This window comes from Falco peregrinus, chromosome 2, assembly GCF_023634155.1.
Source record: "Falco peregrinus isolate bFalPer1 chromosome 2, bFalPer1.pri, whole genome shotgun sequence".
In the NCBI taxonomy this organism is placed as follows: domain Eukaryota; kingdom Metazoa; phylum Chordata; class Aves; order Falconiformes; family Falconidae; genus Falco; species Falco peregrinus.
The window spans coordinates 97,799,630-97,827,301 of NC_073722.1; the positions used below are offsets into that span (position 1 = coordinate 97,799,630).

At 42.3% G+C, this 27,672-nt stretch overlaps 1 protein-coding gene across 1 annotated transcript in view; it reads left to right on the top strand.

The window, feature by feature from the left end:
* Nucleotides 1–27,672, top strand: part of LOC101924024 (transmembrane protein 132B) — a 258,517-nt gene that overhangs the window by 221,258 nt on the left and 9,587 nt on the right. The window contains exons 6-7 of the mRNA XM_055797604.1: nucleotides 19,037–19,242; nucleotides 27,317–27,590. Of these exons, the coding sequence (XP_055653579.1) occupies nucleotides 19,037–19,242; nucleotides 27,317–27,590 (480 nt within the window). The remainder of the gene's footprint in view (nucleotides 1–19,036; nucleotides 19,243–27,316; nucleotides 27,591–27,672) is intronic.

Here is a 27,672-nt window from a genome sequence, read left to right on the forward strand (position 1 = left end):
AAACTGAATGCTGTATGGCTAGCTGATAACACTTGGCTGCAAGAAAACATGAAATCCTGATAGTGCTGTGTGAAAGAATATAATCTTTGATTGTGAGGTCTTCCCCAGCCAGGTGCATGAAGGTGATGTGAAACGTTTTTGTAAGTCGGGGCACAAAGAAATTTATTATTCCAATACTAAGAGCATAGGCTGGGGAGGCGGTGAGGGAAGGAAGAACGCAGCGTGCTGAAGTATTTGTCACTGCTGGAATGTTTGCTTTGAAAGGGCCTTTCAAGAGTACATGTTGCCAGGGGAGATTTTCTCTCCACATCTTTTATTGCCACCCCACAAATAAAAGATTTCAATACACCAATACTGGAAAACTGCAGACTTAAATAGTCCCTGCCACGCAGAAGCTGTAGACTTTTAGATTTCCCCAACCTGTAGTGAGTTTAGCATAAGAGATTATCAGTGGCAAATGAGAAAATCTTTCCTTGGAGTAAATCCTTCATTGCTGTGTTTTTAAGCACATTTTGTGTACTATAAATGCCGAGCAAACGTTTGCAAAATTACTGCGTGAAGATCAGCACCTGAGTACCATAAGCAAGGACAGAGTTAACACTGAAGCAAATAAAGGGTGGAAGGGAAACAGCAGCTGTGAATAAGGGGCCGCATTTTTCCAAGAGCAGACTGCCGGAGTCATGTCTCTCCTTACAGCGTCTCCTGCACCACCTCCTCTGTTAGGCTCCTCCTGTGGAGGTCCAGGGACAGCTTTTTGGCTCTTTATGCAATGTAACACTGGAGGGAAACCACACAGGTGCAGCTGGATCCTAATAGTTGCACTTAACCATGGTGAGATGGGGAAGGTCCAGTCGGCACTGTTACAGTGGAGAGCTGACACTGGGAGGCTTCCCGCTTTTGCTATTTGTGTAATAAAGCAAATGTCCACAATGGATGGATGGTTCCCAGTGTCCTCTGTGGGTAGCATGCAACTGTAACTATTCCAGTTATGGCTTGTTTGTTTTTTACAATGGTGTTGGTGAGCATGATTGTCTAAAGTCTAGTAGACAGCCGTTTGCTGAGACCTTCTGTTCTTTCCAAACTTGACAATGTGGCTTGTTTAATCGCCTTATGTTATTATTGATATTTTCATCTTGTGTAACTAATTTCGCTGAGGAAAAATATATTATTGCCAACTTTGATCTCCTTAATTCTTGTAAGAAAATGCCTCCAGCTTTGGCCCATTTGAAGAATAGACATATGGCTTTGTACAGGAGCATGACTCCTTGGAGAAGGTTGCTGATGTTGTGTGTGTCTGTGGGTCAGGATGGGAAGGGATCCTGTTTAGTGAGACTGAAGAGATTTTGAAGGTGGCTGCTGCTGCCTGTCTTTCACTTAATTATTTTTCTGTCACTGGGAGTTCAGAAAGAGCTGCAGCAAGCCTGAGGTTACCTGAAATGAAGGCGATTCTAAATAAAGAAGGCTAGGATGAAACTGAAGACAAGAAAAGAACTAAGGAAAAGAAATACGAGGTATCCTGAAAAACAGGAATCTGACTGGAGCAGCTTATCCCTTCCCAGCTCCCTAACTTGGTGCGGGATGTTGGTGCACCCTTGCCTAACCCCTTTGCTGTAGCTGCAGCCACCATGTGTGTGCTGCTCCCTGGGAAGGCTGAGGAGATAGACACTAGTGCTACCTAACTGTCATCAACTGAGCTGGCCTTTTATCTCATGAGAAACGGACCCTTTGTACCAAACCTTTTCCATGGCCTCCGAAGCCTCTGGCAGTGCCTTTCAGTGCCTAACACTGCAAAGTGTGTGAGACGCAAGCTGCAACGTGCAAGTGTGTTTTCTGGATAGCAGCCTCTTGAGCATCACAGGAAACCAGAAGTGTGTTTTGGTTATTGTAGTTTGAATAAAACCTTCACTGAATAATCCCCTTGAACCTGAGCGCATAGCTAGAAATGAAGTGGCAAGGCAGAATATATCGGCACGGGAATGACCCTTAATGCTGAATCAATAAGTGCAAATGCCCTGCACTGAACATGAGTTCATTGAAAACTGGTGACCTGCACCAGCTGCAGAGGCTGTTGTGTTAGGCAACAAGGCAGGCAGCAAAGTGTAGAAAAACAAACCTCTTACTACCATAAAAAAGGGTGCTCTCTCAAGTTAAATCAATAGTACTACATTTATGACCTGCATAAAACATGAGACTTTAATAGAGTTATTTCAATAAACAGAATCTAATAGCATTGGTAGCCACAAACCGACTTCAGAGATGCCTCTTGCAGAGAGATGTCATTCTATAAAGATGAGATTATTGGCAGGCAGAAATCATTTCCTTTAAACTCATGAGCTCTCCACTCCTTGAAAGTCTGGAGTATTTACATTTAAGGACCACGTCAGTGGTGAGAACCCTCGGGTCCTTTTTCATGCTATCCTTTAGCAATACATAGAATACATATAAATATAAAATGCGGTAATATAAAACCACTATGCAGTATAAAACCAAAATACGGTACTCCCTGGTAGCTGCCGCACTGGCCAGAGTGGTTTTGCTGGAAAGACTGTTGTGGCTTTGTCGAAGATTGATGCATGTCCAGGAACACTGTGACTCTGCTCTCCTGCTGCTCAGTGGTAAAAGACATTCCCTGGCAAGAGGGGTTTGCAGGAGGGGTAACAGGTACTCTGGAAGCTGGAAGGCTCATCTTTTAGATGGTTTTGATAATCCTTCCTTAGGTGTGGAATTTGCCTCAGGCACAGGGGGAGGTACCTCTCTTGAGGCTGGTATCCCAGTGGATCACAGGCTTCAGTGCAAGTGTAGCAAGACTTCTGGCTTTGAGATACTGACAGTCCAGCTCTTACATGTCTCAAAAGGGTCATTTTAAGCATTCATCACCAATATAAATTAAGAGGATGTGGGAATCCCGCTCTTCTAATCTCCTTTTGAAAGTCTTTATGTGTGGGGAATAAAACATATAGGGGAAGCCACATAGCTGTAAGCTCTAAGAGCTTAAAGGGACAAAAATGAAAAGAAAAAGCAGAAAGAAACAGCTGAAAGGGAAGAATATGAAATCTATCAGAGAGTAAGGTGAATGGACAGAAAAAGAATGTCTGTTGGCAGCAGGCATAGTTAAAATCCCAAACAAAACTTCACTAAGCCCTCCTTTGCCACAGAAGTGGGAGATCAATGGAAGAAACTATTCGAAGATTACGGGGTGGAATAGGTAATGAAGCCACAAATAAAGGGATGACAGCTATCCTATCACGGCACCCAAAGTGCACTTGCAGCACAAACATTGCAAAAAAAAATAAAAATCCATGTGATGTCAGCTGACAAGCCAGTATTAAGAAAACTCTCAAGATCAGTAGAGAGGAAACATGAGTTTCTTAAAGAAAATAAAGGCAAAATCTACTCAGCCTTCACTGCTTACTTTCACAGAGAGTATGAAACCACACTATAGCACCCGTTACCCTGGGGCAGGGATGCCTGGGATACAATAGTAGTTGCACAGGACTTGTGTTTTGTTTGGGCAGAAATGTGACAGTCATAGCACTGCATTCCATTGGCTCGGTGTAATTTGTATGAATGGGGAAGGAAGTGTCTCTGGAGAACAGTAGTACAAAAGAAAAATCATGCATTAATTAAAAAATGAAATGTGCTTCTTGTTTTTTGTAGCTATAGCAAGCTTGGAGATGAAAGTAAGATAACCTAGGATTTCATGTGAAAGTAGTTTCTGTATTTGTGCATGGAATACCTCACATCTGGATTGCACCTCTCTGGTTGTTTATTTGATTGTATCCCTCTAGTTAAGCCCACTTGGGACCAGCAATCTGACAAAAATTCATATAAAATCTCTGCTAACCTTAAACTAACTAGTTTGGCTTGCAGCCATGACAAGGAATTCATCTGGGGCTTACGGCCCCGAGCCTCCAATACATGTAATACATGTAAAATTGTAATATATTTTTACCAAAATCCAGTCTAACTAATGTACAGCTTGATCAGGTCCATTGGCCAGTGCTGTCAATCTGCTTTGTATTCAGATTACCTAGCTAGTTTATTTCCATTTTGCTTTCCCTGTCTCTTTTTCTAGGGGTTTTTAACACATGCTTTTCCTGTCCCTTTTTTTAGGGATTTTTAACCAAGCACTATTTTTAATGACACCATTTTCTTTTCAAACACAATCTGGAAGTGTTTTCTGTTTCTTTTACATTGTCTACATCTTCATGCATCCAGTGGTTCGATGTGTGTAAGAACAGCAATAAACCTAACAGAGACTTACTGCCTAAGTGTCCCAGTGGCTTGCAACCCCAACATCATTTGGCCCCCTGAACGGGCAGTGGCAGCGTCTCTCCCCTGCAGACATGCACCAGCGCGAGGGTCTAATGAAGCTGTCAGCCTTCCTCCAAGCTCTATCAATGGCAGCGGCTTTAAACAAACCCGTATTTCCTGAGGCCGATACCAGAGGCTTTTATGGAATGTGTCTGGGTGTTTAGGCAAATGTGGCATCATTAGAGAAATATAAGGAAGTGCACGTGATCAAGACAATCAACCTTTCATGGTTTGCTCATCCTTCGTTTACACTGCTGATTGAATATACTTCTCATTAAGTTTATAATGTGCCATTAGGCTTTCTGGTTGAGAAAGAGAAATCATAACTGCTAGTAAAAAAGCCAAATGGATTAATGTGTTTTCTGTGATCCCAGGGCTTAGGATATATTTTTACGTTGTATGTCGCTTTTACATACACTTGTCTTGTAATTAAGTGAATTGGTCTAACTTTAAGAAAAGACAGAAACCTTTTTCTCCTGTTCCCGTGTTTTTTACATTCTTTGACTGTGGCATGTTTTTTCTGTATCTACACAGCCCTAAGGGAAGATGTTAAAAAACAAACCAAAAGAGAAAAATCCTGAAGTACCACAGAAAAACAGCACTCTGTGGTTTGTCACTTATCTTTCATGCATGAGTTGGAACGGTTATTTTTGCGCAGATTCAATGGGGAAGCTGAAGAGCTTTACAGATCTATCTTGGCATTTAGACAGAGTTCATACAAGTACATGCACTGTGGCTGTAGATGGAAGAAAGACTGACAGATAGGAAGAACACTCATTTGTAACTAGATTTTAAGAGGGTCTTATTTGGTGAGAAAGAAGCTCAGTCCACCCAAGTCATACGGCTTTTGGAGCAAAGATGATCTATTGGAGGAGAGCAATGGAGGAGTCGGGTCGCTCTACACTGATTTCTCTGATAACTCAATCTCTGCCTTCAAGTTAAAGTCAACAGTGAACTATTGATTTTGATAGGTCATGGTTTCTGAAGAGCTCTGTGGAAAAAGTCAAATTTTGGGTCATCCAAAATACAGGCTTTCTGACATTTGTTATCACTGTGATTAGCAGGTTTTCAAACATTCTCTTCAGAACACTCTGTGGTCTGTTACATGTTCTGCAGACCCTGGTAGTCCTTAGATCTGCAGCTCCCAGCACAATCTTTCTGTTGTGACATCTGGGAGCTTTGGACCTGGCAACCCCAGGCTGCTCTGTGCAGGGTCACCTGCCCAAAAGCTCCTTCTGAGCCACACACCCTGTGTCCTCGGGGCACCTCTTATGTTTGAGGGTTTCAATAAGCCGTGTTCTCTGCTTGGGAAAAGGAAGGATTATGATAGTTAATTCTCTTTGTAAAATACGTTGAAATGACTCACAGGGAACCTCTAGAGAAACATCAACACCGTTCAGTAATTTGTGGCAGGTATGTAGATGTCATGTGGGGCTGAATTGCATGTTTGGTAGGAATGTGCAGGGCAAGATGTCATCCTTGGCAGTGCCATCTCCTTAACACTGTCCTTTGCACACGGGGGAAGACACTTAAAGGCCAAAAGCTCCAGCAAGCTAATGAAAGAGGAAAAACAGGTGGGATGTGTTAGCAAGAGATGTCGGTGGCCCCTTAGTCCTGCAGACCCTTTAGATAGAGACACTTACACCATTGGTACATGGCAATGAAAAAACATTTCCACCTTCAGTATAACATACTCATTACTGTCAGCGCAGTAGGCAAACATTTGTCTTACACCCTTACCCTGTTCTGCACAGACACTCTAGCCTAGATGTGCTGCTTTCCCCCTTGTTGGAGTTTAGATTTATTGACACAATAAAACAACAGACAGCAACAGAGCAGACTTCACTCTGAGCGCTCTCCCCAGCTGGGGCTGCTCCTGCAGGATTTGTTCTGTTCTGCTCCCTGCTTCTCTCAGCACCAGAGGGACAACTCATTCCTCTCCTGCTTCAGGTGGAGAACTCAAAGGCAGCTGCTACTGTGATCAGATCAGATTTTCATGCTTGTAACTCATGAGCTACCTGTAACTCCCCCTGTGACCCAGAAGCAGAGCAACTGCCGTCCCTCTGGGGGCAACACAAGGGGAGCTACACCCCAAGGCACCCTCTGGCTCAGTTGCCTCTGGTCCCACAGAGGCTGTTCCCTCCACCCTTAAGCTTCCCTTGGTTTTCCCTTGGATTTCCCCTCCCCTGGTCTAGCAGGAAACCTTAGCTAGGAGTAGAGTATTTGTAGGTGTACAGCTGCCAGAAACTAGCGGGTTATACAGGGGCCTGTTTTCAAGGGACTCCATCTCACTGAGGTGCAGCTTATGTATGTATAGCACAGTAATTCCTTTGAATTTATATGCAGAATTTAAGCTTCTGAGCTGAGGCTGTGTCACAACTGAAGGATGCCATCTTCAGCACAATCTTACATCTGTTTATACACGGACGTAAATCCTAAGCCTCATGATTGTGTCATTCTGACATTAAAGACAGATGAAATATTTTCTTGGAAAAGATCTGCTGTGTCATTCAATGACTTCCTGACAACTTCAAGAGCCCCAAGACTGTACACTTGAATGGAAATTTGGCTGTATTTTTGATACACTGAGACTTTTTTTCTTTCCACTGCATTCATCCTAAAGGACCTCCCTCTGTTTCCTGGAGTGACTGTCCAAGAGTATTCCCTGCAAGTTCCCATCTGCAGGAGCCCAGCTCAGCGTGGGCAGTCACCAAGGAGATGACACAGCACAGTTTAGTGGGAAGCTCCCGGAGCCAGTGATAGCATGGGAGCTGGGACGTCTGGGACGGGAATGGAGGGGATGCAAAAGAGCAGAACTCCCCTTTTCACCTTCACCTCTGTAGCCAATGAACATATTTTCTCTCATTTTCCCTGTGCTGTAGATAAAGCCCCTGGTGTTGTTACAATACTGCTGTCATTTAAAAAGTGCTCTTTGCTATGCACAATATATAGGAATATTGTAGTTACAATACTGGCCTTACAGCTGTACACAGACCCTCCCTCCAGAACAGTGGCAACACTGGCTAAAATTCAGGTTCAAAATGCTGCTGGGGCCCTTCTGGAGCCCATTTGTATTTTCAGCCTTTAGGGAGTTGACATCTTTTAACTGTTTGTTAGCACCAACTACAGCTAGATGTTTTTCATTTTGAAAAATTTAGCTTAGTTTTTTTCAAACTAACATGACTCCAGAAATGGGAATTTTCATAGAAAGCACCCAATATTTTGAGTGTTGTGCTAAAATTACAAGCATTAGCAGAACTGTAGTGCATGTAGTGCAATAGGATGTGTGATCTAGTGCTGTCTAGAAATTGTTTGACCGTCTTGTATATGCAAGGAATTTGTACCATCTTTGTATATACCTCAATTCAGTTGTCTGAATTACATCCGTGTCACTTGGCTTTTTCCATTTACTGCATAGGGAACTCTCTCGTAATGCTGATCTTCTGCATCATCATGTATTAGATGAATAAAACAGTCTAGTCCAGTCTAGTCTTGTAAGACCAGAGAAGGAAGGTATTTTTTTTACGTAAAGGCTCTTGACGTTCTCTCCAAATAATTTTATTGAAGCACTTGGCTGAATGAATGCAGTTTGAGGGCTGCTTTTGTTGCCTGCCTTTGCTGTCTGAATGCCCCTTTTTTTCTTTTTTACTCATTAATGAATATTTGTTGCTCAGAGACTAAAAACTAGCTGGGAAGACTTATGAATGTTGATGCAGTAGTATCTAGGCATAGGACCAGAGTTTCCTTTACAAAATAAAAGTGTACTGCTGTGTATTTATGATCTCTTTTTGCATTTTTTTCTGCTTTCCTGCTGGTCCTTCGGGATAAGGATGGTATATCCTTTCATTACTAGGACAAGATTAAAGGCTAGTTCTGTGTGGCTAACATTCATGACTTAACACATTACTCAATACTATGTTAAGCTCACAAGCTTTATTACTTGGCCGTGTAGTCTTCTTCTGGGCTGGTGGCTTTACAGTGCTGTTGTAGTTGCCATAGATTCAACTTGCGTTGATAGGGAAGGGGTGCAGTTGTCCTTTGGTGGGAGAAGCAGCATACAAGGTTCCTTTCCTCTACACAGTAGTCCAGGAGCATTACAGGGACTTTCGTGCAGTGGCCCTGACGTGAGCATCCTCCTGTTTACTCCAGAGCGTTTATGTGTAGCTGGGAAGGGCTGAGTAGCTGGTTTCCTACATGAAGTCTGCACACACTTTGCATCCTTGAGCTTTTTGCACGCTGGGTTGTGGCATCTATGAAATAGCAGCAGGAGATGAGGAAGTCTGGAGGTGACTTGCATTCTCCAGGAGCATCGAGAAACCAGCAGGCACAGAAGAGCTTGTTAGCTTCAGCAGTTACAACTGATCTGCCTTTTTTTCCAAGTACAAGTTCTTTAGAAACCTCTATTTCCCCTGTTAAAATTTCATTGGAATAATTGAAGGATACACAATATACGAAATTGAATGAATATGCATGTAATTGTTTCTTTTTCTTTTAATTTCATGGAGTCTTAGATCTTAAACTTCAGTCACAGGGATTAGAGCCATGAATCATGAACACTAAGTTTACGTAGTACACAGAAGATTGCTTTTAAAGCCCATTATTTTACAAAGAACTTCAGTGAAACTGAAGTATGTTACATCTGCTTGAATATTTTCCCCTCTTACTTTTCTCAACAATGTGTAAATTATTCTGTCAGCCTATAACCCCATTTGTGTGAGTAATGCAAGTGGGAAAAAAACCCACAAAAAACACCCAGAGAGGGGAAAAAACCCACCTTAGTTTATAGCTCAAACATATGTGTTAGTTTCACCTAATTAACAGTTTTTACAGAACAGGTTCAGTGTTTGCAATTAGAACTGGTGCAAGAAAGAGCTGGCACCATATGCTGGGGTTTCACCAGATAAACAATTCTTAAGCCCTTCTGGGATACCAGCTGATTAATATGAAGCGTGTGGATGTTTACTTAAACTAACAAGTGTTGGTAATGCCTAATCTGCAGAAGTTTAAGGATCAAATACTTAAGCAAAAGCCACCTCAGACAAGTATGTGCTTAGAATTTGTGTGGGTGAGAGATCCTTTATCTCAGCGCAAAGAATGAAGATGCCTGTCTGGGAAGGATGTTAGCCCAGGAGAGGTACTGCATCATGGTGACAAGGCAAGCCGAAGCCATGCTGACTTGCATACTAGATTGCTTAAAAGAAACAGGAAGTCATGGGGCAAGAATGGGACTGGCATAATTTGATTGTAAATGGACAGGGAAGCAGGAGATCCTGATCCATGTGTTCTCATTATCAAGATAAGTAGTGGTTGAAGAAAAAAAAGAGTGTTCCTGAAGCTTCCCCCAAACACAAACTGCGCTGAGACTCAAATGGGCTTGAACCACAAGAGGTAAGTTTCATGTGCATCTGCTCTTCTGCATCCTGGCAGCAGAACTGCTGCTCTGTCAAGAGATAATTGCAGTTTGTCCAAACAACTTGAAGTGTCACATCCCAGGGAACTTCAGCCTCTGAAAAAACATGGCCTAAAAATCTCCCTGTTCCAAGATTGTGTCACAGCTGGCTGTCACGGCATTTACAATAGATGGTGAATTGCTTGCATCCTTTAAACTCCTGGTCTGAGACCAGTAAGTAGAAAGTCTCTCATTTACTTCAGTGAGGGTTGGATGAAACCTAAAAAAGGCACTCTGTATCCCCTACCAGTTACATGGAGCCCCGTCCAGTTTCCCAACCAACTGTTAGAAATGTCCGTGCTGAGACCCCCAGTGACACAGCCACCACTGCCTTTTGGTTATTGGCATCAAGCATCATTTCTTCTTGTGAAGGGGAGCTGACATTCCTGACAGACCAGCCACTCTCTATCCCAGGTATGGTGAACAAAGGCATTCTCTTGTCTTCCAAAGACACCAGCATCTTAATATGGTCATTGATTTAACCTAATAAAGATAGTATCTCTTAATCTGAACATGGTAACGATAAATCAGTGGGGAGAGCAGGAACAGTAACTTTTAATTCTGACAGAATTCCTCAGCTTGCTTTTCATAGAAAAAGTGCAATTAAAAGCTTAGCTGATTAGTAAAGGAACTTGGTGCATGGAGCAGAGAACGTTTTGGTAGCCACCATATACTATTAGCTGCCCCTCAATCATTTTTAGTATTCATTCTACATAATCAGTAAGAATGAAACGCCAGAGCATCTGCCCTTCCTAGCAGCTGCACCGTCGCTGTGGATGCACAGCAGTTATTACTGAGCCTGAATGAAGTCAGGCCGAGCAGCAGGCTGAGTCTGAAAGCACACCCACCTTCTCTGGTCCTCCCCTTTCAACCTGTGCATCTCCCAAACTTATCATCTCCAGCAGGAACGCCCCTGCATGGCGTGCCGGGAAGCGAATGAGAGCAGCTGCTCTGCACCTGGGACTGAAATCCTGGCAGATCTCATGTGTTGTTTAATAATTTTGCATAGATCAACAGTTTTTGAAAAGTGCACACTTCATTCAGTACAGCAGGTTTTTAAATTCTCATTGCACATTCATGGATCATTGCACCTTTTCTAAGCCACAGCAATTGTCTCTGTTGTTAAGCCAAAATGTTAAAGTCTTCCATGCTGTCCTTCCCTCTAGTTCAGTGCATCTCAATGGGGGTTAAAAGGTAAAAACACTAAAACTTGAAATACCCATTCACATCATGGCAAGCTATACCTAGTCTCATCTCCCTCCTCCCCCAGTATCCTGCTTCTCTTCATTAGTAGTGTTAAATAGTGACATCTACAGAGAAAATGAGCAGAGGCTTCTTCAATAAAACAATAGGGTGTCACTACACTCAGTGCTAATTGCTGCTGAGCTGCTATTAAAATGGTCTCATGTTGTCCACGTGGAGCTCTGTGCATCTGCGTAACTGATAATCCCCTCCACTAGCCCGTCACTCAGACCATCATCTTTTTCTGGTTTCTTGAACACACAGCACTTCAGTTTATTATCTGGTTTTCCAAATCTGTGCTTTCCTGGGCAAAGGGTTTTCCTTTTAATCTTGCTTCTAACTCCTTGTCATTCCATTTCAGACCTGGGTAGAAGCTACAGTCTGTGCTTTGTACCACTGGCGTAAGTAGTCTTCAGGGTGGGCCCAGTCTGGCAGACACGGTTATGGAAACTGCTGTTACCTGTACCTGCAGTGTTCTCTGTGCGGCTCCTTGTAGATGTGGGTTTGTTCTTTGGGGCCTTGAACTGGATCTAGGTTGGGCTGAGTGCTGAAGCACTTGTCCCCCCACCAACTCCCCACTTTCAGTGAGAGAAAACTGAAGTCCAGACACGAGTTTTGTATCTCCCACTTCAGTCCTTTAGAACAATAAACCTGGGAGGAATAACCATTATAAAATGATAATTTCAAAATGGTCTGGATTTCCCAACGGGTTTGTCCGCCTAACTGGTTAAATACCTGCTAACCTCTGAAACTGACCTTCAACGCTTGATCATCCTCCACTTAGTTCAGCTGAATTGACTTCAGCAGTTGTAAGAGCAAGACTATGGGTAGTTAAAACCAGGGCAGGTGTATCTGCAAATAACTCACCCCAACACAGCAATATTCCTGCTGACAGAGGGTGTGACTGGGCTGTTACAGGACATGCACTGCTGTGGGCGCTGAACACACTTTCCTGCCCCAATCCAAATTTCTCCAAAGAACAAGATGAGGGATACTTCTTCTTTCACTGTAGGATTATGTGGTTTTCTTCTTCACAGGTACTGCAATTTAAGACTACTTAAGATGAAGAGCATTGGAAATGCTTCAGGCTCACCTTAATGTATTTTGGTTTTTACATTTTCTCCAGTGAAAGCTAGTAGGGTGTGTGGGAATCATTATATTCGTATTTCTAAGTATAGTTGTTGGACTGCGTTGAATCATGTAGTTTGTATACTGTTTGCGTGTAACATTATTATTCACTGATAGGATGAAAAGCAAACACATGTTGAACCCATGGGGTGGGGAATACTTGACAAACTTTGCTGTTGTTTCTAAGTAGAAAACAAACCTTAAAATGTATCTCGAGGGATTCCTGTAGCCAACACATCTCAAACTACAGCAGCAGCTGTTCCAGAGAACAGTACTTGCAGAACTGATTCGCCAATAAAAACAAATTAATGTGAAAAAAATGTTTCAGAAATGACCCTTCCAAGACTACTCTGCACATGTCTAAAATTAAAAGGGAATAAAACGTCTGTTTTCATCCATTTCAATTTCAGCTGTATATTACTGTATATTCTTAATCTACCATTTGCCTCAAATTGCTTGGAGAGACAATATCTGCAGACCCCAGCCCACATCATTAGCTGGGGCAGGGGGAAGCAGAACTCCTGCCAGAATTAACTGCATAGCAATATCCCTGCTTGTGGAAGAGGCTGCAGTAAACGCAGTGAAGCCCAGCAGGCCACATGCAGTGCCTTGATACGTACAGTCCAAGGACCGCTATGAAGGCTGCACTGCGTTGCTGCACGGCTGTCAGAAGCCAGGGCAACGTCTCCCGCCCACGGTCCCTCTCATCTCGCCGGGTCGTGGGGCACGATGCAGCCCCCCCGCGCAGGTGTTCTGCACCCGCTCGGGGGAGCTGGAGTCTGGCAGCCTGGCCCAGAGCACTTTGCAGAGGTCTGGGTGCCAGGAGCAGCGCAGGGTGAGGCACCCGGCTGTCTCTGCCACACAGGCAGCCCTCACGCGAGGAGACAGTATGTGTGTTCTGGGCAGAACTGTAATTCAGCTTTGGCCAATTTGCTTTAATTTTAAAAGGGAAAAAACATTAATGAAAATTTCTACTTTTATGTTATCACTTGACACATGCATACGGGCAAATATTGTGCACTAGAATAATTAACATATCATATACAAGTGCGGCTAAAACAAGAAGTCTGACAATTTCTAGACTGATTGCTATCAGGCTTAATTCTGAATTTAAAATAGAAACAGCATTTCTTAGCTGGAAAGGGTTTGGGAAATCCCTTTGTTTATTTGTCTCAAGAAACAAGGCGTATCTTTCCATCCCTTTGTTGGTTTAGGAGACTCCAGCAATGGCTTCAGGCAGCGTGTAGTGCAGAAGGGGACCGGAGCCAGGGAAGGCTCAGAGGTAACTAGCTGTTTGGAAGAGGGAGAAAGAAGAAGATGGAAAGAAGAATCCTTCTTTTTGTCTTCAGCCATTACCCAAACACTAAGCCAGGTTTCTCAGGCTGAGGGAGTAATTTTAGACTGTGTTTCTGAAGCAAACATGTAGCAATAATAAAGTACAAAATTATCCAAACCAGAGAAAACAGTTACAGCCATGCTGTGGCCGTATAAAAAGATGCAAGAGGCAGAAGAAAAACACACAGCATAAGGGTTTGAAGTGGCTCAGCAAGTCCTTCCTAATGGACTAACAAGACAATGCCAGGAACAATGCGGCAGAAAAGGTGAAAAAGAAGGCGTTCAGGAAATGCCTCAAAATTACAGTTTTAAGATTATTATGAGAATGAGCCATTTACACTGGGCACCATTCGCTTTAAAGCCTTGTTACAATTGTTCTCTTTGTAGCCTCAGCCACAATAGCGAGACTTTGCATCCCTGACACATTTGGTGCAAGGCAGCACTGTGCTGTTCCTCTGACCTTTGATAAACACCCGCAACCTGCCGGCTGCCATCCCACCCCCCCCACCCCCCACCCCCCCCGCCCTTCCAGCGCCAGAGCTCCAGCTCTGACACCAGCAGTGGGAGAGCCTCCTTCAGAGGACTCAGGTGGCTGTGTCCCCAGACTGCGCTCCGGGCTCTGCCTTGTATGCTGGGCATCAGGAGTTGCACTGTCTCAGGCAGGGGTTGGAATAAGGTTGGGTTTTGCTTTTGAAAACCCAGGATTACAAAATTGAAGAAGTCTGTACATCTGTTCCATTAAACTTAAGTATTTTTGAATGCCAGTAATTCTTGACTGCAGGCAAAAAATTCCTTTTGTAAAGGCCAGTTCTGCTGAAGTACTGGTGAAGGCTCTTTTGAAAGCAAATCTAAAAGGCCCTCTTTTCAAGAGTGAATTTGAACTTCAAATTTAAATCATTTGGGGACCTGACTGGATAACCAAACAGCTGTAGCTCTCAGCTGAAAAGACTCTGTGTTAGATGCAACTTTGGTACATGCTGTGTGTGCCTCAGTTTCCTCTTCTATAAATGGTTTGTAAAAATTCCACCGCCCTGTTAACCTTTGTGTGTTGAAAATTTGCAGATTACAAGTGCCATAGGACAGTTTGGCATTGTACTTGGTATCACTCTTACATCCACTTAGTCACTGTTGCTTCATACCGAATTAAACAGAATTAATTCCTTTAGGTAATAGTTTTTTCTTTAAAATTCATTATACCTGTTCATACACAGCTGTGTCACGCACCTTTCATGTAAATATCAGTGAGAAGTGTGTGGCTGAAGGTGAAAAAAGATGAATTTGGAGGTGAGGTGTGTGCTGGAAAAGCCCCGGAGCGCTGCTGTGGAGGCACACGTGCGGTGGGTCTCTCCTGACACCATTCTTGCTCTCTCCTTCCACACGAGAGTGCTGGGGAAACACAGCTGTGCCAAGCGGGTGTTCAGCACCAAAGTCCTGTTCACCTGAAGAAGTCCTGAGTGGTTAACAGCCGCGAGGATTGTGATGGTTTTGTGTTACATCTGTCTCATTCGGTCACCTGACAAAGTGACCCTGCAAGCTGGTCTGGTCGCTCCTGCTTTGGAATCAAGCCTGAGTGTAAAGATGAACCACGCAGCAGGCGTTACTTGTTTTCTTGTCATTTCACATTCCCTCCGTTTTACCTGTTCACCCAAAGGGCTTCTAAACCGTTGCTGACCCGACCAGCAAATGGTTTCCCAATTACTCTTTTGGTCTGCTAGCTACTTTTGTACTGGATTAGTCTAAACCAAGGAGTCTGTGACAGGCTGTACAGGGCAAATTGTGCTTTTTACAATTACTTGTGGGGACTGGAGCCAACCACCCGCTTCAAAGCCCGGAGAGGTTAATTGCAGCTCTCTTTCTCTTGACCTGCATACCAGAGCACATCCCAGCCGTCCTGCCCTCCTGGTCACAAACTGTCTCAAATAGCACTTTCTGATTTTTGTCAGGCAGTTGACAATGGATGGTGACGATTTTAAACAGGCTTGCTCTGTGCATTTTAGATGAGCTGGTGGCATTCTAAGTTTTTGCTGTGTCTTCCCACTGCGTAGTGTTTTCAGGAGAGATTTAACAGCGTTTTCCCTCTTTGTTCCCTTGGAACCAGCAGCTCGAAATCTGTGTGTTAAGTCACCTGCTAATGGAACCGCCGGTGTCGCCCTGCTGCGTCAGAGCTCGCCCCACAGTGACCCTGCGCGCCTTCTGATGTAAACAGGCACGCACTCCCCAAACTCCATCAGCAGGTCATGTGAGTTCCCCTTCCAGCAGCGTCAGGAGCCACTTCTGGCAGTCGGAGTGTGACTAGAGGAGCACAGAGACTTAAAAGGGGAGAAAGTGAAGGGGAACATTTGCTGTAGGCCATCGGCCAGAGAATACAGCTGGTACCGAGCCCCCAAGGCTCAGTGTGTGTTTGTCCTTCCCTCCTCACTTTGGAGGAGTGTTAGAGCGCTCTTAGCATGAAAGCACAGCTCTCATCTGAGAGCTGGATGAAATTAACTCTTTCTCCTGGGTCTGTGGCAGACCCCAAGTGAAACAGGAGTGCCAAGCATATTTTGTACATGCTCAAGTTTCTTGTTTCCTTCAGGTCAACCAAATCTACTTTCAAGCACCAACTGCTGTAAGGTGTGGTGAATGAAACATGGCAGTAATTAAATGTCTGTGAGGGCAACAGAGGCTTCCTTAGGTGAGCTTTAGTCGAGCCAGAATGGTTAACAGTCATCATGGTTTCACATACCTCATCACAGGATTCAGCTGACTGCTGTGGTTTTCACCCTTATTTGCACAAACTTATTTTTCCTTTAAATTCTTTGGTTTGCTTATACCTAATAGAGTACACCCACATTCCAGACAGAGATCTGAAAGAACAACGTCTCTCTTCAAGTTTTCTTATCAAGGTTGGATTATTTTCTGGAAGATACACTTCAGTGAAACATGACCTCTGAACCCTACACAAGGCAACTGAGTGAACCTCTATAGCATAGTTACATACACGGATTTATATTTACTCTTGGTCAGTATATAAATGACTCAATGGTTCTGTCTAGACATATAATCTGTGAGATTTTTAAGCCTAGTCTTATATTTTTACAGCTACAGTTAAAGTCCACCTTTCGATTCCCTAATTTAGCACCTTTCTTGCCTGCTGACAAGAAGACAAGAACATTTTAAGCAGCATGAGGAGAATCCAAAATATTAGCTACTGTCATGTCAGCTTTTAGTTATTCCCCTGATCTGGTCTTGATGTTTATCCCTCCCTCTTTGAGTTTTCTTAATTATTTCTGTCTTGTGTTAATTCTCACAAAACTCCCTAGATGTAAGCTTTATGATTTAGAATCTCAACTGCTCATTCAATTAATGGGCTTGCTTAATGTGCTTAAACTTTCCAGAGACACTTGTGACACATTATGGGGAGGAAACAGAGACTGAGTGAGCTCCACCTTACTTGTGGTACTCCTGAGCCTGGAGTCCATTTTAAGCTCTTTATCAGATAGCTAGATTTATTTTTTTAAAAAAATAATCTTGTACTCATTAAGCATTTACATGGAAGGAGTGTTCCTTCCAGAAGAGTGACATAGTTTCCTTTGCCACATCCTCACAACCTGGCTCAGTCCCTTTGCAAAAAGTAATTGACTGTAGTTTCAGTACATTGATAGGATCTGAGGAGCTGACTTGAAAATGGCAAACGTGAAGTGGAGCTCTTTTACTTTGCATGTGGCTATTTCATATGGAGAGAAAAACAGCAGCCAGTGAGCTTTTCTAGGAAGAATCTCAAGGTACTTGACAATATTTTTAGCAAAGCTAAAACCTAATAATAAAGTACAGCAGAATGACTTTATATGTACAGTGATGTTATAAAAGGGGCAATCTGAAAAGTTTGGTTGCGTGGTCTCGCTAAGTGTGAAACAGTTGTTATATACGGTCAATGTTCAATATACACCGACAGATCAACTGGCACAATGCTTCCCAAATGTTTCTCCTTCCCCGCTTGGCTTGAGAGTCACCATATTTTTCAGTGTTGTCACAATAATTCTGGAAACAAAACTTGTCACTGAATGGCATACGTAAAGGTTGCTTGTATTCTTTTACTTCTGGAGTAGCTGATTCTTAGGCAAGTTGCCTATAAATCTGAAAAGCATTATGAGAGCCATTTAGGCAAAATTTCACTGCTTAAATGTGCTCCATATGATGGTAGAACTCAGGTATTGTCCATCTAACAGCAATATACCATGTTAGAGCACAAAAGAAAAACTGTTATTCTGAGATTTAGAGCAGGACGAACTTAATTTCAAAGTCATCTGTAAGGATTGCCTTTGAGAAAAGAAAAAGGCTGCTACACATTTTCTGTAATTTTTCTTGGCTCAGAAACCCCTAATTCCTGTTAATATCAGAAAAGATTTGAGGTACGTTTGCAGAGCAAAACCAATGTGTGTTTCAGCATATTCCCCACTGAAGTCTGCATGCAGAGTTATCTCAGTAACTCCAGTAAACCAGAATTTAATCACTGGCTTAGCCAGAATCCCTTCAGATCTGAGTCCCAATGCATTACACAATGTGACACAGAACGGTCCTGACAAGAGAACAAAGTCCATTTGAGTAACACAACTACATCTCGTAAGCCATGGTTTTAAAAGATTAAAACCACAGTACACGGACTCCGTTGGAGACCATCACCTCTCTCACATCAAAGCAGAATGCAAATCTGTGTACAGATACAAATACATATACTTATTCATGTACATGTATATACATATATAAAAACCATGTTACATATTAATCTAAATGTGTGCATGTGTGTGTATATATATAATCTAAAAATATACATACATGTGTGTTCATAAACATTCTGGAAAACCGTACCTCACGAAGGAGCTCTGTCTTTCCAGGACGCAGGTCAAATGCCTTGCTACATCGTGTTCCTTATTTAAACGGGATCTCTGCTCAGGACCTTGATTTTGTGCCAAAGCAGCCCTGAGACCAAGAGGGTAGGCGAGTTGTAGTATAGAGCCCGCATGCTAGTTGTGGCAGTAATTTCATATAATGACACAAAGCAACTATGAATACATCTTGCTAAAACAATTACTGAGAAGTTCTGAAAATTAATGCTTCTGCTGCACTTCTGCTCGTGAGCCATAAGGGGATCTTTGTCTTTCAGCATTACAGTGCTCAAGGAAAAAGGAAAGGATTCTGTTTTATGGTTCTGAGTCAGTCTTTTTCTTACTAACATATGGCCCCATTTTTTCCAGGTTCTTTAAGCAAGTTGTAAACATAAACTTTGATGTACATGGAGTTTGATTCATGAAGAGTTTAATTTGCCTAGTATAAAAGATGCACATAGGTTATATAACATCATTAAATTATTTTTGTCATTTGAGTAGTATCCACTGAGGAAAGCAGAACTGTTTCCCTGGGGTCCATTTATCACTGTTTGCTACTAATTAGAAAACTGAAAATGCAATATGCATGACTCACATTATCAGTGTTGTCTTTGGACTGATGTATCATTCCTCGTGCTTCCTCAGGAACTTTTATTCATTTCCTAATTAATCTCTCTCTTTCTCTCTCTTTTTTTTTTTTAAGGTTTCTGACAGATGTGACTCCATCTTCGTTAATGGCAAGGAAATGAAAAGCAAAGTGGATACTATTGTTAACTTCACTTATCAGCATTTTACCACCCAATTAGAAGTGACTGTCTGGGTTCCAAGGCTCCCACTGCAGATAGAGATCTCTGATACAGAGCTTAGCCAGATCAAAGGCTGGAGGATACCCGTCACCTCCAATAAAAGGTATGCTTGCAGCACTGGCACAGTCCAGATACGTGCCCAGGGCTCTGATTTTAGAACACAAAAATTTTTTTGAGTATTTCTCAGAATCTAAACTCTCCTGTTTAAAATTAGCTTTACAATCAGTCTTAGCCTTCATTAAAACATCCAACAACAGTATCAGTAGGCTACATTTTATCCTGAACTACATCGTTTAAAAGTCATGGCTTTGCCTGGAGGGTTAATCAATTCCACACAATCTCAGGAAGTCCTATCATATACTCCAATGTGCAAATCTGAGGAAAAGGACCTGGCTCTCTCCCATCCTATATGTAACATTGCGCATGTGTGTGTGCATGTGTGATATTCAGCACTGCCAGAATTTAAGTTTCTGTCTACACTGCTAAATGAAAGAGGGAGTCAGGTCACTGGGCACTGGCAGAGGGGTTGGACTAGATGATCTTTAAAGGTCCCATCCAACCCAACCTGTTCTATGATTCTATGGCATTGGATGATTATTCAGTCTCGGTATAGCAGACCTGGCTGAAGCATTGCTCAGCAGATCTGAATTCAGCAAAAATCCACTTATGCTCTTATTGAAGACTGTGTTCTGGTGAATAGATTCTATCAGGACAAATGTGGATGGGAAAAAAGGAGGGGGGAGGGGGCAAGGATTTTGAGCGCTGTTCTCATCGTTCCCTAATGAAAATACCCATTCTAGAAAAACCCGCATTTGGACAATCTGCCAGATTAAGAACTTCCAGAATGCTGCTATATTGGTGGATTTCAGGCTAAGTTGAAAAATACTACTGGAGAACAAGGCATGACACCAGCTCAAATTTATAATACAGTGAAAAAGCATTTCTGGCAGTAGTAACTGTAGTGCTAAACACGGTGGCAGTTCTAGCTAAAGCACTCGATTTGCCCAGGAGAACATCTCAGCTATTGAAGAGCCTTAAACAGCCCAGACAGCAGCGGAGCAGAATTATCTAACACTTTATGAGGGCATAAAACAAAGGGTAATAGGACAGAATTTACAGCATACTCAGATAATGAGCTCCAAAGAAGGGGACTGACTTGCCTCCTGGCTATGTGGACACTTTTTCTGGCTATGGCAGAAGAGGTGATGAGGACCAGGCACGAAAGACATCTGTGTGTTTGCTTTAGTGATAACAGCAAAGTTGCCATTTGTGGCAGCAAGAGATGTGCTAGGTGAGCCATGAACATATGCTGGCTGCTTAAAGTTTCACTTAACTTACCTTCTTCTGCCTGTAATGTGCCTAGTGCTGTAACACTCCCTTAGGCACAGCTCCTACTAAAACCAGTGGGGATTTTGCTGAGTAAATGGCTGCAGGATTAGGCTGTTGATGTTTATTACAGGAGTAAACTTTCAGCAGCAAGCTCAGTGAGGTAGACATTCAACTGTGGTTAACAGTCGTGGACATTCTGACTTCAAACCCATTACACTCAGTGCTGGAAATTTACCCCCTGGTGTCTAGTTCTGATTTATTTGGCCAGCTGAAATAAAGATAATGATCTGAGAGTCTGCTCTGTTAGCAAGCTGGCAAACCCTGCGAGTTTGCTGCTGCTCAGATTGCATCTGAACTGCTGGCACGTCTTCAGCAAGCGCTTTCCGTGAAGGGTGGAGGAGAAAGCGTGGACAGCGTGTCACTCCCCAGAACTGCAGCTGGTGGTTTATGACATTGTGTGTCAGCAGCCCATGCCAGTGTGAACAGGAAAGGTTTCAACTAGAAATAAATTATCTCTTGTTTTATGGAATGTTCATGTGGATTTGTCTCAACTTTGGGGGGATATTTGAAATCAATAGGCAGTCTAGGACTAGCATTAGTCCTGCTGACTCTGATACTTACTTTGCATGTAGGGTTTTTACATTTCCGCTATTTTTAGTTTTGGATGGGTTTTACCTGAGAGTTAGTGGCTTTTCCTTTCCTTTTTCTTTTCTGTTTTTGTTTTTCTCTTTAATTTTTAATCTGCATACACCTCCATCTCCTTCATAGCTATATGTTTCCCAATATCCTAAACATGGAGGAGTTTTTATGAGGAATTTTTAAATGGTGACTTGAAGCACACAAGACATTTGGACTACAGTTAGGAGCTGCAGGTTGGTCTCCTGAATCCTCACCCAGTGGCACAGCCAGAAGGCCACACTCACTTATCCTGAACGGTGGTTCAGCCTGTAATTCTTGACAGTGCCTGCCTGCCTGGTTTTGGTGCTGTACAGTGAGAAGGTTGTCTCGTGTGATTCCTGAGAACAGGTTTGGAGGAGAGTGCTTTCATCTTTTTTTAAAAAAAACAAACCACAAAATCCAAGCATTTCCCAGCAGGTGTGATAGCCATGGCATTGCATTGCTTAAACTTCATTTTCATGTAAGAGCCAGTATTTGCAAGTTGCATGAAGTTTTTAATATCTATCCTTAAAGGAAATTAATTTGAAAAGAATAGGGCATCTAACTTGTGGATTCTTTTGAAAGTCTCTGCCAACAGGCTCAGGCAGTCTTAAATTTAGGTTCAGTTGCACATGGCCCACAGGTCAACTGAGACTATATCACTGTCTCTAGGTTTAGTCACGGCAGGATTGTAATGTGTCTTCATTCCTCACCTCACCACAGACAAAACAATTTTCTGCTCTCCTCCTGTCCATTAGGATTGGTATCTTCACACCACTCCCCTGTCTTCTTAGCAAGAACTAAACATTGCTATAAAGTAATTCATCAAAATACAGAAGGTAAAATTGTTGAACATTTCTTACAGGGATTGTGTAGAGACACTTCAGCAACCTCCAAACATCCCTCCATCTTCCCTGGCTCCCCCACTGCCTCATTCCCACGTGCTCAGCGTGGCTGAGTTGGTTCAGTTGTCTGAGGGGCTGAGCCAGATGGCAAAATGTAACTGGGTTTACAATAATCTTTTAGATGTTTTTATTGGTGCTGTCAACAAAAGAAATGCCTGTGAAACTACTGCCTCAGCATGGCTGTTCTTCATCTGAATATAGCTGCTTCTATTGCAGACCTGAAAAAGGGTTTATATGCCCCAAATCACATCTGTTCTTTCCAATGATGTTTGTTGATCTAATAAAATGTATGCTTCTCCCTATAAACCCTGTCATGTTTGTAATTGTAAAATACATGTGATTACAGACATGTTCGCTTACCTAACTTATTCAATAATTTCCACAAAGCAATAAAAAAGATGGGGTCTTTGCAAAAATTTTACAAATGCCACATGCCTAGCTCAGTTTGAACCGTGTTGGCTTTTACCTGGTCTGAACTGCTGCAATAGCAGGAACTTTAGCTAGAGAACAGAAAGCAAACCCAGGCTGCTATTGTGCCAGAATCTGGGAAAAAAAACAGTCTCTCCTATGAAGGAGCAGTAATACAATTTACCAGATCAGTCTGTAAATATATGGCAAACCTTTCGTACTATCCAGGGGAGAGGTTGATCTATGGTGTGTGCTACTGCAGATATGAGCAGCCTCCCTCTCCAGATGGAAGTCAGCTCCATGGATCAACCCATGGCTTACAGCGTGGTACGCGAGTGCTTGAACTAGCAAGGGTTAACAGAAACCTACTCCTGCAACGGGCTGCAAAAGAGCCCAAAACCCCAGCAAATGAAAGGTGCACATTCAAATTAAAGTCAAATATTAGAGTGTAGAAGAGGTCCAGGCAGACTCTGCTAGTCTAACCAGAACACTTATTTTGATTCCTCATGTATCTGCAAAATAATTACCTTGTGGAAGTTCCTGCACTACCTCAATGCACATACATTTACATGGGATGAGACTTCAGCTTGCATTAATAGGAATAGCATGGCTAAAGTCTCACAGAACAAGCTGGAAATTTAATTTTAAGTAAATATTTGTAACTGGGATAGCACATTGTTTCACGAGGCTCCCAGGAGGCAGCCACCACAAAGGATGGCTTCAGCATATGCTTCAGTACCAGGCACATGGTTTAGTGGACTTTTACCAGCATCTGTCCTTACTGAACAGCAGCTGAAAAAGCCATTGCCAGGTCATGGTGACTGCAAACCTCTGAGCAGCACAAACTGTCAAAACCTAAGAACAGAGTTGAGCTGGACACGGTACTGCTTATGAATGGTAGCCTGTTGAACTAATGGTTAATTAGGTAGGTAGCTCTGCTTTGGTCCAGTCTAGTACTAGAGACAAAAGCGGGAAAGTTAGCCTAAGTTAATTGCAGGAGAAAACAAAATTTTTTAGTTAAGCCTCTGTGTGAGTGCTGCCACTCAGAAATAAAGCCATACTTCAAGGCAAATAAACTAGATTCAAACCATTCTGCTTGTGAATAACGGAATCCACACAAAGCTTGAAGATGCTGTAAATTCACTCCTTTATTTAAATGACGTTAATGTCCTAAGGAGATAAGGGCACGCAGATTTTTGTGAATAGGTAGACTATATTTTCAAGATCTGTAAAGGTACCAAATTGCATTTCTTCTTGAACTGTGTGGAGCTATGCACAATTTTTTTCTGTAGCTTCCACTAAATCAACTTCATAGTGGCTTGTATTTTGTATCTGAAATAATTTTTATTTCTATTAAGAGTGTTGAAATGTGTTTTAAATACATGACTTTTAATGAGTATTTCAAAATCAAAACCAGCAGAACTGATTTCTTTAGGTTTTTTTTTTAACAGAAAATTAGCATCTGGCCCAAGAACGTGATGCCTGGTTTGAGAGTCGTGCAAATTAAAAGAGACATACTTAAACTGCTCACGGTGTCTGTAATACAGAGTTGACAGATCACTGATTAGATCAGTGCTAGCAGGCACCCTTGTAACAGGGCTGCTGTTTTAACTCCGCTCTCTGGCAGAGGCTTTTTCTCTGTGTGAAATGTAAATTAAATGTAATTCTGGCAACCTTCGTTCACTCCAGAAAAGCAACAAATCTTCTAAGCAAGTTTGCCAAATGGTAAGAAATAGGATAAGAAGGATTTTGAGAGATACCCAGAGCTAACCTTGCAGATGACCAAGGGGAAAAAAAGCACAATATGCAGCAATAGCTTATATTCATGAGGACGTGTCTTAAAAAGAAAATTAGCTCACTGCTTAATGAAGGATTTTAAACCTACTGAAAGCACTGTAACAGGAACTTTAAGACACTAAAGAGAACTATGCAATTCACCGGATCTCAAACATTTTCTTGCACCCATGGACACAAAACACTGAAATGCTCTGACTTACTAACCAAATCATGGATTTGTGGCTTTGAAGTGGAAATGGATATAATTTGTTTTAAAAAAGAATGAACTTGAGCTGGTACATGGCAAAGCAGACTTGCAAAGCTTGTATTGAAAATTCAAACACCTCTCTTTTTACTTTGTGGTGACATTTCATGGTTTAGGGATGCTTTTCTAATGTTCGCATTTGCATGTGATAGAAACCATGTATTTTTAAGGAGAAGTATGGATACAAACCACTATAAATGCTTCTGTAACGAAATGGAACCATTACCTTTGTTAGAGAAACCACAAGGAAAGAGCTGGGCTTGAATCATCTTTTTATGGCTGCTAGTAGGTACGGTCTTAAGCCTGCTAACACGGCAGGCTCCCTCCGTGCCCTTAGCCAGAGCTCCCCGTTTCTGGTCGTTCTTCCTGCAACTCACAAGCTGTACGGGACTGGGGCTGAACAATTCTTTTGCTCAAAGTTGTTTTGAATGTATTGCCTCTTGAACAGTCCAGTAGTGTAAAGTTTTAAACGGTGAAAGTAGAAATAAATAAGCTCAGAAATAAATATGAGCAACAGTAACACATCGGATCTGAGTAAAACATCTTGTTATCTAACAGAAACAGAGAACGGTTTTGTAAAAAAAAAAAAAAAAAAGTCAGTGTGAATGTTGAACATGTGAACATTTTTCCTAAAGCCACAGAACACTGGGCCTGTGTCTTTTTTCCCATAAGAAAACTGGTTCCCACTGGTTTGGTGGCTCTTTTCCCCCAAATCCCGTAAGTACTTCTTACCTGAATAGTTTCTGTTCATTTTTCTCTAGTTCTGCACAGATACCAACATTACTGTCTGTATTACTGGAAGAGGGTCAAATCCCAAAATCTTGGAGCTAAACCTGGTTTTCCCAAAGTCTGAGATTATTCAGAGCTGGGTTACGGTTTAGCTGAGCTGAAGAGGGTCAGAATACAGGAATAAATTGGAAGTGGGAATGATAAGGAGTTCATAAACTCTTTTATAGTATGATAAAGCCCAAAGCAATCTAAACAGGCACGGGCCATGTAAGCCCTATGATATCCCCATTCTCATGCTTTCCGTGTGCTGTTGTGCAGACTGGCTGGCCTCAGCGCCCAGTCCAGACCGACACTTGTGCTGGGAAGGGGAGAACGACTGAAACTTTCCGGGAAATACCCAGCTAGTCCAACTCTGTAAGACTGCTTTCTTTGTGTAATATAAATCCTATTTTAGGATTCTGTTTTTTTCTTTACAATTCAATGGTTAGTCAATGATGTTTCGTTCAGCAGCTAATGATGGACACTGTTCTTTTACACACACAAGACCAAAAAGGCTGTACAAAATACCATTTGCTTCAGGCTGAATATATATGTTCAGCTAACAAGTGATGCATTGAAAATGTATTTCCAGTGTATTAGATTCTGTAATACCAGGACTTTCTATCATTTTGAAGAGCACAAGGGCTTTTCTTAGCTATGTTTTCAGCTTACTGTTTGCCAACTTTGTCATAAAACAATTTATAACAAAAGTATTTCTGTTTTATAATAGCTTTTCATCACTGGTATTTCAAAGGAGAAGATACACAAACACAGTGAATATAAAACTACTTCCCAAAATACCATGAAAAATAAGAGGCTTACCCTGTATTTCCCACCCTTGCTATAGAGGTGGCTTCAGGCACAATAAATAAGTAAAGGAGGAAGGTAAATAATTTCTGAGCAATAAATTCCACAGCATGGGAGCATAATGAGTAAAAGTGTGACCACCTAGTGCTTAACACCAGAATTGAAAGAGATAAGAGAATCCATGTGTTTGTCCCAAGGAATAAACAATAGCAAAAAGCAACAAAAAAAACCCCAACACCAACAAAAAACAAAACAAAACAAACAAACAAAAAACCCCAACCAAACCCAAAACAAAACAACAAACACCAGCAAAAGAATAATTTATGGAAAGCTGGGTTTTAAGCCAGGCAAAATTCTGTGAGGTGTGACAACACTGCTGTCCTGTAGAAATCACTGTGATGTGTTATTTAAGGTCCATAGAAAGCTGTTCTATTGTCACAGGTTGTATTTTGCAAGGAGGACAGACAGGTAGTTAATGTGTCTAATGCGGCAGTTGTTTCTGCGGGGGAGTGGTGGGCTCACCAGTCTGGTGTGTTGCAAACTGAGTAACTGATGTCCTGAGTGACCTAATTTGGTTTTTTGGAAGCCCGATGTGGTCATTACATGACTAAATATTCCAGACACTTGCATGAACTGTACGAGATTGAAGGTGAAATCATGGTCTGTTTCTCAGATGCAGAGGGCCTAATAAAGCTGTGAGATAGAGATGTGGGATAAGGTGGGGCGGCATTACCCAAGCAAAGAATCCTGAATGTGTTATAATAGTTTTGAAGAGACTAACGAAGTGATACAAATGCTATGGACAAAGGTGGAGGAAAGCTCTCCCTGCTGAGCTGCTACAGGATTTTGTTCCAGAACTGCCCTCTTATAAACATTTCGTGCTGCTTTCCTTAGCCCTCCGCAGGGTTTGACTGCTGCTTACAGACACGGTGCACAAGCGAGTGGTAGTTCCACCACAGTCTCAGCAATGGCAGACGTACTGTCAAGTTGCTGGGAGGTCCCACTCAAACAAAGAATTCACTAAGAGAAGTGACAGTAACTTTTAAATTGTACAGCACAAAAAAAGCTGTACAAGCATCTCGCCTCGATTTAGTAACCTACACATCCAGAATCTTGTCTTTTATGTGCAAGAAAATAATCTGCAGAAAATAACACAGCAGCAGCAGCAGCAGCAAACATTAGTCTAATTGCACACGCCATGCAACTGCATGTTTGTAGGGAGATCATGGCAATGCAGGTGACAAACCTGGATCTATTTACAGGCCTACCCGTGACAGCGAGGATGAAGAGGATGATGAGAAAAAAGGAAGAGGTTGTACCCTCCAGTATCAGCATGCCATGGTGCGAGTCCTCACACAGTTTGTAGCTGAATCCTCTGAGTTTGGAGGCCACTTGACATATATGTTAGGCTCTGAGTGGCAGTTTGACATCACTGACCTTGTGACTGATTTCATGAAGGTAGAAGAACCCAAGATTGCTAAGCTTCAAGATGGCCGAGTTCTGGTTGGTCGTGAGCATGGCATCACCACGGTCCAGGTACAGCCTAACACGTGTCTGCAGCTTCCATAGGCACAGTTCTGCATGCACACACAAAATAGCTAGTTAGCTTACGAAATTA